The sequence below is a fragment of the Harpia harpyja genome, chromosome 18 (assembly GCF_026419915.1).
Source record: "Harpia harpyja isolate bHarHar1 chromosome 18, bHarHar1 primary haplotype, whole genome shotgun sequence".
NCBI classification, from domain to species: domain Eukaryota; kingdom Metazoa; phylum Chordata; class Aves; order Accipitriformes; family Accipitridae; genus Harpia; species Harpia harpyja.
This window is the reverse complement of record NC_068957.1, coordinates 7,596,990-7,609,816: the sequence shown is the minus strand read 5'-3', so window position 1 is coordinate 7,609,816 and position 12,827 is coordinate 7,596,990. Positions and strand designations below refer to the sequence as shown.

Sequence of the window (12,827 nt, the reverse complement as noted above, 5' to 3'; positions counted from 1 at the left end):
GAAAGAAGGTGGGAGAAAGGAGCTGCCTGGTGCAAATGAGGGAGGAAAGAGCCCGTGGGCTGGAGCAGGGGAGAAGACGGGAGTGGATGGGAAACCTGGTGGATCTCAGACTGGAAGGACGTATAAAATGTGATGGATGTTGGGTTGCAGCCTGGAGAGTATTGATGGGGGGGGGGGGAAAGGCTGGCTTGGCAAAGAAAGGGGAGATGGGGAAGAAGAGATTGAGGCTGGGAGACAGCAAGGAAAATGGCAGGCAGATGCTCAGCTGCTTGTGGAGGCAGGAGCTCTAGCCTCAGCGAGGAAGGGCCCTCCTGGAATAACGTACTGCTGTTTCTGATGCTGTGGGAGAACTGCAAATAGTATTTTGAATAATCAGACGCTAAGAGACATGCCCAGTCATGGGGGGAAGAAAATGAAAGCGCTTGAAGAAGACAATAAAACACATTGACCTGATATAATGAGACAGTGGGATTGTAGATGGTGTCAATAAGAAAGCAGTTATGAAGTCTTGAAGAAGTTGAAATAATGGAATATATGATTAAATGTCAGTTAAATACTCTCAGTTGTATACTTGCAATACCGTACTTTTCCAAAGAATATCACAAAACCAAACCTGGGAAGTCAGGACCACCACTGAAACCAGTGCATCGTACAAATGGGGGTTCCACACACAAATGCTTGCGTGGTCAGACACGTTCACTGCTGCTTTGCATTTCTTTTTGTGCTTAATAACTGCACCTAGAACCGACTTAGAATACATACTACATACCCACACATGCATCTGTCTAAGCATCGTTGCATGTGAATATCAAAATACATGTCCTTTCAAAATACTTACAAAGGATGATTTTTTATTTAGCCTTTGGGCTTAATTTACTGAAAACTTATCTGAAGAAATAAACTTTATATTTAATAACTGAGCCAGCACTTGCTGTAGGCTGTGGGGCAGCGTCTAGTGACAGCAGCACAGACGAAATAATGAATTCTGGAAGCAGCAAGTCTTTTGTCTTCTCAGCTCCACTGCAAAGAATGGGGCATTTCAGTGGCTAGGGAGAGTTCTGCTGCTGGGGCTTTTACATTTCCGCAGGCCTCGCTGTTTTAGTGCAAAGTCCTGTTTTTAAAAAGTGATCTCTTGGGGAGTTAGGAGCAATTACATTAAGAAGATTTGACTATTAGGAGAGAGGCATCGAATTAGGCTTTAATTAATTAGAGGAGAAGAAAATGATTGGTATGTTCCAGGCAGTTTGTGTGGTAGAACGTCACCTTTTGTATCAGCTGGAACATTTACTTCAGGACCTGTAGCTTTATGTATAAACACCAGTATGTTCCAACACCCCCTTGTTCTGAGTGAAGAGTCCTGAATATTTTGATCTTTTGCTTGCACATAGGATATAGACTGTAAAATGACTAGATGTTCTGCAGACACAAAACGAAGACTGATTGTGTCCTTTATGCCAATTTAGTGAAGCTTGAAATCAAATGGTAGCTATCATAACCAGCAAATCTGTTTCTGTTTAATAACACAGAATAAAAGTAGCAACTGGTGTGGGATTAAAAGAACCGTATGGTTTATATAATTTAGCATAATGAAAAATATATTGTTTTGCACCAGAAATATCATCATTAATAGCAGAACACAGATTAATCTCTTTCTTTGTTTGCACCTGGTTGCTTTGCCCTCCCTGTATCTCCGTCTCTGCCATGTAACTGCCTTCTGTGGGCACTGTGTGGTATTACATCATTTTACCGTGATCTTAGCAGGTGCACTTTTTATTCAGAGGTTTACTTCTTGCTTGCTGTATGTCATGGTTTAACCCCAGCAAGCAACTAAGCACCATGCAGATGCTCATTCACTCCCCCCCACATGCAGGGGGATGGAGGAGAGAATCGGGGAAAAAAGTAAAACTTGTGGGTTGAGATAAGAACGGAAAGGAAGAAAATAATAATGATAATAACAATAATAAAATGACAATAATAAAAGGATTGGAATATACAAAACAAGTGATGCACAAGGCAATTGCTCACCACTCTCCAACCGACGCCCAGTTAGTTCCTGAGCAGTGATCCCCCAGTTTATATACTGGACATGACGTCACATGGTATGGATTACCCCTTTGGCCAGTTTGGGTCAGCTGTCCTGGCTGTGTCCCCTCCCAACTTCTTGTGCCCCTCCAGCCTTCTTGCTGGCTGGGCATGAGAAGCTGAAAAATCCCTGACCTCGCATAAACGCTACTTAGCAGCAACTGAAAACATCAGTGTGTTATCAACATTCTTCTCATGCTAAATCCAAAACATAACACTATACCAGCTGCTAGGAAGAAAATTAAGCCTATCCCAATGAAAACCAGTTCACTGTATCAGTCAAGATAAATGAGAGGACAGTTCCTCCCTTGGAGCTGTGGAAAAACCATGTATGGGCTAATCCTGCTTTCAGTTAAGTCAATGCCAGACTGGCTGTAGGAGTAGCTTAATAGAAGGATGAAGTTGTATGAATTCAGAGACTGTGAACCTGTGGTTTATTTTGATTGTCACAGAATATCACAGGAGAGACTGATGTGCCTGTGGTGTGTGTATGTTAAGGCTGACCCTACTGACAATGTGGGAAGCAATGAGGTGGCCACAAAAGCTGCCCAAAGGGTTTTCTGCCCTTGCGTGGAGTCCTTGGGGAGACCAAAGGATCAAATTCACCTGCAGGGAGTTGGTACAGGCACCTTGCATTTATGTATGGGATGAAGTTTGCCCAGCAAAGCCCACGTGCTCCAGCCATCTGAATGTGTTAAAAGCTTGTTAAAGACAATGTACTTTTGCATTAGCACAGTGATAGTCTCCTCTTGCCCAGCCAACTGACAGAAGCTTGGTTTTGGCACTATTCTCCCTAAATAGAAAATTTTGGGGCAGTTCCCAAAGCCTATCTCCTGTTTGTAGCTCTGGCGGGAGCAAAATGAAACTCCATTCCTCTCTCGTTTAACAAATCCTCCAGCTTTCCTTAGAAAAAAAATTTAGTGGTTAGGGTCAGATGTTGTCCGATTCCTCTTAAATTCCATGGAAAGCTATTATATTCAGTACTTGTAGGATTCAATCTGTAAGAGACATCCACTGCATGTTATTTATCATGAGTAATTTCTTTGTTGATTGTGGCAGTCTTAAAGAATGGTAAAATTTATGCAATAGACCAAATTCATATGATCAGGTGTTTTCCTTTAATGATAGGAGTGTGAATGATTGTTACCATGATGCAGAGAAAACACCTTACCCTTTTGCTTATTAGAGAGAAATGGTTTTGCATTTGGCATGATTTTGGGAGCCACTGGTGGACGGCAAGCTGATCCTGGTTTTCTAAGACATTCCTTATGTTTAGTGCTGGATGTGAAAATGAGGACTGTAATGTTTCTGCACGGCATTACATTTTTACTGCATGTTATCCTTAGTCTGATGTCAGTAGTTTTAAGAAGGTATTGACGTGTACTGAGAACAAATATGCAAAAACCTTATGATTTCTTTTTAAAGCTTTGGTTCATCAAGGAATATAAATTCATGCCTAATTTCAAATGTATAACCTGTTCTGTGACTTTCATTCACATCATATTCCTGATGTCCAGCGTATGCTTAATCCTTTGCGAATCCTCTAGCAGTTTCAGCTGGTTAGATATTATATCTGTAATCAAACTTTTCTTAACCCTGGGACTTGCAAAAATTGATGGATGTGTGTGGTCAGAAGCTAAGTGTCCAGTGTTTAATGAAGCACTGAGTAACTTAATGTTTCTGATCTCTGGTGCAGAAGACACAGACCGTGATAAAAAGAAGAAAGAGATAATACCTAGGACGTGCAGTAATCACTACTTTATTCTAATGTCTTTTATTCATTCTTTTGGATGTGTCTTTAAACAACAGGGCATTTTCTGTACCTGGAAACCAGGGACAAGATTATGGCAGAACCGATTATTCCTTTCCAGGAGGCAGAGGAAGGATTTGGTACCATTTCACATGGGAGGGATGGAAAGAGGAAGAGATTAATGCTGGCCAGAGAGGTCACAGATTCACTTGGCAGAGGGGGATGAACCAGAGGGACCCTCTTGGGACTGTGCTAACAACTGTGAGCGTTACAGCTATTCACCAAAGTTTTCCTTCTCGTGCAGCCCCAGTCTGTAGTCTGGGGAATAAGGATTTGCTGTGATCCGGCCACCATAATGAAGACCGTGCTTTGTCCAGCACAGCGTGCCATCTGCAGCGCTTCAGCTGCGTATGCTGGCCTGCCCACTGGTAGAAAAGGGATGACTCCCGAGAGCTCTGCTGTGCCAGCTCTGAAAAAAATGGCTTATTATCTAAAACGAATTATCTAAGCGAAAGCTGTGGTTCGCTATTGCTCCGAGCAGATGGCAGTGTTTCTGAGCTGTCGGGTTTCTGGAGGAGGTGGTGGTAGGAAACCAAACCATTAAATGCTGCTGCAGGAAACTGCTGAGTCAAGACTGGGGCAATCACGTGAAATGCCAAAAAAAGAAACCTCGGTGGGGAGGTGAAGAGATCAGAGAGCAGGTTGCAGCAGGCAGCTGCAAAACTTCCTGCAAAACCACTCTGCGATTTCGTGTTGTGGCACAGCTGGAAAAACACATTCCCAGCTTAGCAGGAAGAAGCCGAGGCAGAGGCAGCGGTGTTTCGTCACAAGCCTGTTACACAAACATTAACTCATATACATGCAGCTTGGTTTATATACGCTGCCTGCCTGGGGAGGTGAAAGCGTGGCAGGAGCTGGGCTTTGGCATGGTGCTGGCACAGCCGGTGCTCCTTTGCTGTCCCACTGCCAGCATCCCCGGTGCTGCGGGATGCAGGGTGAGGTGGGGGCATTGGTGTGGGGTACCCCCTCTTGTGCTCAGAAGCATTTCCAGCTGTTGCTGGATGTGTACTGGAGCACTCAGCAGCTGGGTTAACATGTGGCAGCAGATGAGATTTATGCATTTTTTGAGTCATGCCAAACTACTTCCAGGCGTAGATCTGTTTAATGTGAAAAAAATTGTTTGACTGACAACTCAGCATACTCTTTCGGCTTGTAACAGCGAAGTAGAAAAATGTCAATACTCTCAATTTTGTGTTTTTATCGACATGCATTGCTAACTTGCTAGAGATATATCTGTCAGCTTCAGGGCAGAAATTGTGAAAATGACTGGCTCTGCACACGAGGCACCTCCCACTTCCAACTCTTACGAAAGATGTGTTGACTGTAACTTGTTCTGAAAAATTTCAGCAGGAAAGGAAGCTGTATCAAAAATAAAAGGCTGGAAGGGAGACTAGTATTATACAGCCATTTCCATATTGGGACATTTTAACTGCAGGACTTCAGTGCTACAGGATCCCTTTGTGACCTAGAATAACATTAGATCCCTTTTACAGAGAGAACATCAGGGCAGATGATATATGTAATAATGATAAATGTAATTAGTTTACAGTTTCCAGCCCTGACAGAGGTAGGAACCAGGTCCGGCCAACCCTGAGCTAATGCCTGTTCACTGCATTGTCCTGAGCAACAAAACTCTTCTGGGGAACGATCTCTCTCCAGGTTGAGGTTGCATGTCTGCTTTGCGCTTTTGGAACTAGGATTTGAAGCAGCAGCTGCTGCCGTAGGAATAAAAAGGCGGAAACTGAAGGGATATGCAGACGGTGCCAGTTCTGCAAGCGGCAGAATCGCAGCCCTTCGGTTGCAGAACCAGTTCTCCAGAGGAGTGAGCCCGACCTACTCCCTGGCCGCAGCCAACAAGCAAGCTTTACCTGCACGGTGACAAGGCTCCAGCTCACCTCTGCAGAGGCTGTATTTTGTAATCTTTGTTCGCATCTCATGCCTGAATGCTGTACCGCCTTCCCAGCACGCACCTGGCAGAACTTGGTCTGCACAGTGTCTTGCCCAGCCTTTAGTGAAAATTAGTAGGGCAGCCTTGCTTTGAGCCTCCAACTAGCACCAGTTGAAAGATTTTCTTGATATAGTTAAGTGACTGCTTTTGAAAAAGGTGTGTTTTTGACCATGGTAACGAATTGTTCTCAGCTTTACTTCAAGCTTCAGAGACTACACAAGGGTAAAACAGAACATGCATTGTGATAATTCCATATGAGGTTTGGTCTGGGAGGGGAAGCAAGCTACATACTAAGTGAACATCTTGCTAATAATCCACCACTGGTATTTCACACTGTATTAAAACTATTTACCACTCCAAATGGTAAAAATAAATCCATTCCATATAATCTTAGATGCAATTTACTTGCATACTAGCCCCTCCCTATTTGCAAAGTCATAGTGATTAAGCTTTGCAAAGAAGCGCTGCAACCCTTGAGCCCTGCAGTGGCCTGGACATTATCAGAGTCTGATGCCTGACCTTCTGCGTGCCTTAATTGCATAAAGCATCTAAACATTGGATCTACTAGAACAGCGGTTACTGCAACTTCCTTATTACTGAAAATATCATTAGATGGAGCAGAACCTCTAGACATACACTTTTTGAAAAGACAAAATTTTGTAGCAAAAGCAAGTTAAGATTACTTAGGTATTTTAACACAAGTACCTAGCGACATCCCTGTTTGCCTCCAGCTCTAAAATACACGTGTTTCAAGCTGACAAACAACTGATTGTTTTAAGGAGTAAGCTAAAGAACTATCATCAATATTACAGAAGAAATTTGATAAACTGTATTCTTCTCTCTGAATAGTCTCGTTTAGCACTAGTGGCTTAGCATTAGCAGCTAAAGTAGCTGAAGCCTTAGGCTGTGAGAACTGATCAAGCGTCAACTTTTGATAAAACTAATGCTGCTAACAAAGAACTCAGTGGATACGAGCGGAATGAAGAAGATGAGGACCAAGGAGACAGTTCCAGAAGAATGAGGTAACTTCAGAAGAAGGCCAGCCCAGCGACAGTGAAAACCAGTAAGAAATCAAGAGACCACTGACCAGAATTAAATGATTGGACTTAGGGATCAGGTGATGGGTGGTACAGGTATAATTGGGAGGTGTGAATTGGGGTGGGGGTCCCTCTCCAGAGGCACCCAGCTCAAGCTGTAACCAAAGAACTAATACAAGACTAATTGGAAACCTTCACTTGGACTTGGCATTCTCAGCAGGATCCTAGGTTCAGACCCTGTTACAGTGGCTGGCGTGCGCAAATCCGTAACAATCAATAAAAATTTAGTATTTGCTGGATGTGAACTACTTTTCCTAAGCTTAAGGAAAGGGCTTTATCTACAGTGCTGCAATATCTTAGTGATTTCAGAAAATTAACTTTGAAAGTTACTTCTTTCGTTTATATCCTAATGCTTATGTCCCATAAGCACCAGCAAGGCAAGTTGTAAGGGTCATTTTAAAGATGACCTTTTATCAGGAAACGGTTACTTAACCAGAGCAACCTGCTCCATTGTAGGCTGATCAACATCCATTACTCCTCTTCGCCGTTAACTCCATATTTTACAAGATACCCTCTGCACAAAGTCCAATATCTTTCAACCCCTGAAGTTTTGAGGTGTTGATTTTGTAAATACCACAGTATGTCCACAAGCCCTTGCCTCTTGGGGGGGGGGGGGGGGGGGGAGGTAAATCCAAAGCTACCATCTTAAATTTGATTTGGCACCAGTTTCTCTGGAAATCAGGAGGAAGTACAGTAACATATATTGCACTTCATACAGTAACAGAAATTAAAAGTATTTACTGCGCTCTGGTATTTTTCTCTGAGTAGATTGATAGATCTTCTATCTCCAAATACCCATCTGCTTCTGTAGGTTTTTTTTTTTTTTTTAACAACAAAATTCTGTAGGATTGTGGAGAACGTAGGAAGTACAAAATATTCTCTTTAAGGAGAAATTCTTAGTGGAAAAACCATCCCATGCATTTAGATACCTCCAAGCTGTAACAGAGAAAGCAAGCACCTGAGCACTATTAGCAAAAGACATTTACCATACCTATTTAAAACCACCATGCACTAGGAATGTTTTGCGATTCCAGCAGCGCTCTGCAAGGTCAGCCTGCCCGCAGTGTATGCAAGCCTTCAACAGAGAGCAGTTTGGAGGATCAGCACTTGCTTTGCTACAGCCATCCATGTTTCCAAACGACCCCTCCAGAGCTCAGAAAGTAAAATCAAAACACTCTGCCTCCCCTCTCCACCAAGTCCTCAGAGCACCTGCACCAGGAAAGGTTGGGCTAAAGATACTCCTGACAAATTCTGCTCAGATTTAGTCCAGTGGTCCAAATGGCTGAAGAAAAATTAAGAAACAGCCCAGTCAGCCATCATCAATAATAGGAGCAAGTTCCCTGTCTGGCCCTGTCCTTTGTACTTCAATAATTGTACCAGAGCCATTAAAAAAAAATTATTAACTGTACTGGGAGACAAGGAATAATTGTACAGCAGGAGAGTAGCCTCCTCTACCAGCAACAAGCCACCACCTTTGGTACTTTTGTATCATTTCTGGCACTTCTACACATTTTAATTCCAATTCAGAGTTTGCGAGGATGCTGATTTCCTTCCCCTCCAATAACCTTGTTGAAGACTTAGTAAAAAAAAAAAATAAAATTCAGGAATGGAAGCCACTTAGAAAACTGAAGGGATTTTAATGACTGAATGAAGAAGGAACTACTTATTATTATATTTAAGTAGCAAACAAGTATTTTGCTATCAAAGCACAAGCTAAAGAATTTAAAGCCACAAACATTAGTAAGCCCAACATACAGAACTTTTGAGTAAGAAGGCATTTTACACACAAGAGTTTATCAACACAAAACTGTTTAATATTTATTAAATGACACAAAATACCTAGATAACAGACTCACTCTCTGAAAGGACATGTATTTACATTATTTACCAACTTAAGAAAGACTCTCTGTACCCATATCAGACTTATGAAACATAAAAAAGGTTTTGCTGCTTTTTGCATCGAAGGATGCAACGGTGATACATGCCCTGTTTGCAAGTCTGCATAAACTATAACTTTTTGATGCAGTGAAAAAGCACAATTTCATATTCTGGTAGCCAAGGGAAGAGGCTTCTGAAAGTAACAGGGTTAGTTTTTTCCCCCACTCCAGACATACTCTGAAGAACTGTTATACAAAAAGTATATTACATTTTTGAATGCTGCTGTACTCTTACAGTTTTAGTGTAACGTTTCAAAGAAAATATTCTTCCTACTATATGAAATCACTAAAAAAGTGGTATTTGAACATTTCTTTAGATGCACTTTTTTTTTTTTTTAAAGAAAGCATTAGGGCAAATGATATGTCTAGGAAAAAATGAAAGGCTGACAAAAAAAAAAAAAAAAAAAAAAAGACCAGAGACCAAAATATGAAGAACAGCTAAAGCAACTTAACGATTTGCTAGGGTTTGTTTTTTTTTATTAACTATTTACTTTGGCACCTTTGTGTAAACTATAGAACAAAACAACGTTTACAACACATTTGCAATTACAGCATTTAAACAAAATGGTCACTTTTTAAACCAGCCAAGACAAAAAAATAGTCCATTTATGGGTATAAAGATTAAAAAACCTAAAATATATATTTCTAAGAATAAACTGCAATTTCTTATGAACAAGGTGCTATAAACTGCATGCAAGAGTCAAGATTAAAAATGTGTGGCCAAACAGACAAGCTGTGTTATAGCCAGATGAGTTGTGGTCCAAGCCCACTTTAATTTTTTTCTTACAGAGATATATATGGCTCAATAGGCAGGCACATGATCCCAGCAAGAAGTTGCAGAGTTGTACGGCTGGACGATAAATCTTGGCTGCAGCTTTGTCGTTAACCAGGAATGCGCGAGACCTTAGCAGAAGAGATGGATGAGTTCTTGGGGAAAACCGATGAAGATACAAGGAGACGCCTTCTCCCCTCCCCTCTCTCACCCCCTCTCTCAGCCTAGCCAGGGTTCTCAAAGTCCATTCTTTGGGTTGCTTTAACTAGATTGCCGCTTAGGGTCTGCCTCAGATCGTGGAAGTCTGATCAGATTTGAGGACATTTTCTATGTAATATTTTCTGCGTTTAAGTTACTGAAATGGATGGGATAAAAATTAAATAAACCTTCAGACCTTTCCAGTTAGTTTGACTGAATGCAACACACTTGTCTAATGAGGGAGGATTTTACCAGAATAGGCATTTTAAACATGTAGTGGTGTTAGATTTATATGCTACAACAGACTGAATGGAACCAGTTCAATACTGATACTCATCATCTCCTGTCTCCCAAAGAGTTAAGTTTTATGCTCCTTCTACAAAACACCTTTTTAAAAGGAATCTTTTATTGGCTAAAGATACAAAACACATACAAGAAAAAGGAACATTGAATGCAAAATACAGAAGGTTTTGCGGGGGGGGGGGGGGGGGGGGCATTCTTTCCTCCCTGGTGGATCTCTATTTGAACTAATACTTAAAAGATTTGCAGGAGCAGTCTTCAAGTTTCTTACCAGATAACTCTACTGTTATTATTTTTTCTTACAGAGGCAAGGGTGGTCCTGGATGTCTACCAGTGGTTATGCTGCAATAGTGTCAAAGGGTAAGGTAGATTTTCTGCAGATCACAAAGAGCTGTATGACAGTTAGTAGAGGGTGACAGCAAATAATTTTAGTAGGAAAAAAACCCATCTGCTTCATCTGTCAGCTGAGGACTGCATATAAAAGAGCTTGAGAGAAAACACAGCTGGAGAAAATACGGAATTAAACAGTAGATCAAAAAAGCAGTAAGGATGGGATGTGTCAGATACAAAATACACGCACTTACACACACTCTCCCTCTCTCGCACATGCATACCCCTGAATGTGGGATCACAGTGATAAAAGTTATAGATCATAGAGAGCTAAGTTACACTGCCATTAAACAAAAGTAACATCTTGCTTTCAAGAAATATCTGGTATTCCCCAGGACTATCAGTGCCTGAAAGAGGATGAGGTTTTTCACTGAGCTCTGCAACACAGCTGATCATAGGTCTAAAGCCTGGCTGGGTAAGGAAGAACTGTTATGTGGAGGAGTTACCTTCTCTGCTGACACTTTTTTTTCCCATATATTCCTGGCACATGCTGCTATAGCAATAAAAAAAAACGCATTTTGTTGAAACAAAGCTCTACATTCAAGTGACTTATTCTCCCATGTCTTATAAAGATGCAAAGAATGCTCTCTGGTCATCTAAGAAAATATATTTTAGATGCCTTGTAGCAATACTTAACTTTCTATATGAGAGGTAGGCTTCTGGGTTCTAGGAGGCCTGCCACATCTAGGGCTGAGTTCTTAAAGCTTTAAGTTAAAGCAATCCAAAGCAGGGCAGTCTTAGAAGAGCTGCCCTGTCTAAACCTTGAGGTTAGTTCAAGTTTAGAGTGTTGCAAAGCAAAACAAATATTAAAATCCATTTGTAATTTTTGTTCTTACAGCTCTACCACAAGAACAGTGTGGCTTTTCATAGGTATCTGTAGATAGATTCTCTTTTCTAGAGTATTGCTGCCAAGAGGTGAAGGCCTCCTACCCATGACTAGTAAAAACTGTCACTTTTTCCATTATGGCTGTTTTATGCTTAAAATTCCCAAAGGTGAACACTAAGTCTTATAGGCAAGCCATATAAATCTAATCTGAACTTGTTTTGTTGTAGCAGTTATTTAAGAATGGTGTTTGTATATACAGTACATATGCCCACACTGCAAACTTTATACATCATTTTATATTGGTACCATTTTGTCTTAATTGCGACCAAGAGTATTTTCCATTAGATCAGCAATAAGCATAGCTTGGCTTATTCCCCATTTTCCCTCCCTCAAGGGAAAAATCCAAGTGTGGGCATCAACCAAACCAATGGTATGTTACTAACTGAAATGCATTCTGTACAGTAAATTAAAAGTTTGCATGCAGTTTAAGCATTTTAAAGGCTATTTTCTTATATTAATTAACCTTCTGTTTCCATTTAAAGGTGTGAAAGACATCTGTCATATATCAAGGGACTCCTCTTCAGACCCAGAGACAAATGGAATCACAAAGACCAGGTACTTTCTTTCAGCTTTCTGCACATCTTACTAAATAACATGCAAAGAGTTCAACAGCATTCTTCTTAAAATGTAAATAGTACTCTTTAAATGGGCATGTTAACCACTGAAAGAAGTCCACTCTACTATACTTTTCCATTACACTGCTTTCATTCAATCATCGGTAGTATAAAAAGTCAATTAACAGGATCAACAGGCTAGTTTATCCACTGGCAACTGTGTATGACACCAAGTGTGCAGTAAAACAAAGGCCAACGTATGTTTATGCAATATAGTTGTACTGATTCGGGTTTTCTTTATCTCTTTCCATGTAGTCCCTGTCAATTAAGGATTCTATTCTCTTCTTAAGGTCAGCAGGCTGTAAAATAAAACAGATGTCAGCATTATTACTTTGCAGTCAATGTTTCTTGGTGCTTTCTTTCTACTTAAGCCAAATATCCATACTGTTTAAGACGGCTGAGGAAACAGGAATCGCAGTTCTAAATAAATAAATAAATAAATAAATAAAATCCCTTAAAGCATCAAAGCTTCTAAAGTCTGCAATATATAATTGATGGAAGAGAAAGTTACAAAATTAGCTTGTTGCCTGCAGCTAAGCATAGACTTTTTACAGCAGGGAAAGATATTTGCTGCTGTTTAAACTGAACTCTCATGCATTACGTACCGAAGTGTTTCTATTTCTGACTTTTACCTGGTAAAAGATGGTACAAGTTTCATTTTATCTTGATGCGAGTGAGTTTTGCAACAGTTTGGGTGCCCTATGATTTTGTTGGATGAAGGACTTTATAAAAACGTCTCATGATAAAGAGTGATGAAAAGCATTTAAATCATCTGTTATAACCCTGCAAAGCC

At 40.7% G+C, this 12,827-nt stretch overlaps 1 protein-coding gene across 3 annotated transcripts in view; it reads right to left on the bottom strand.

The window, feature by feature from the left end:
* Positions 1-8,729: 8,729 nt before the first annotated feature.
* The window catches only part of CUL4B (cullin 4B), a 28,244-nt gene continuing 24,146 nt past the window's right edge, over positions 8,730-12,827 (bottom strand). For all 3 annotated transcript variants that reach the window (XM_052814056.1, XM_052814057.1, XM_052814059.1), the window contains one exon: positions 8,730-12,333. In XM_052814056.1, the coding sequence (XP_052670016.1) occupies positions 12,238-12,333 (96 nt within the window). In that variant the 3' untranslated portion in view covers positions 8,730-12,237. The remainder of the gene's footprint in view (positions 12,334-12,827) is intronic.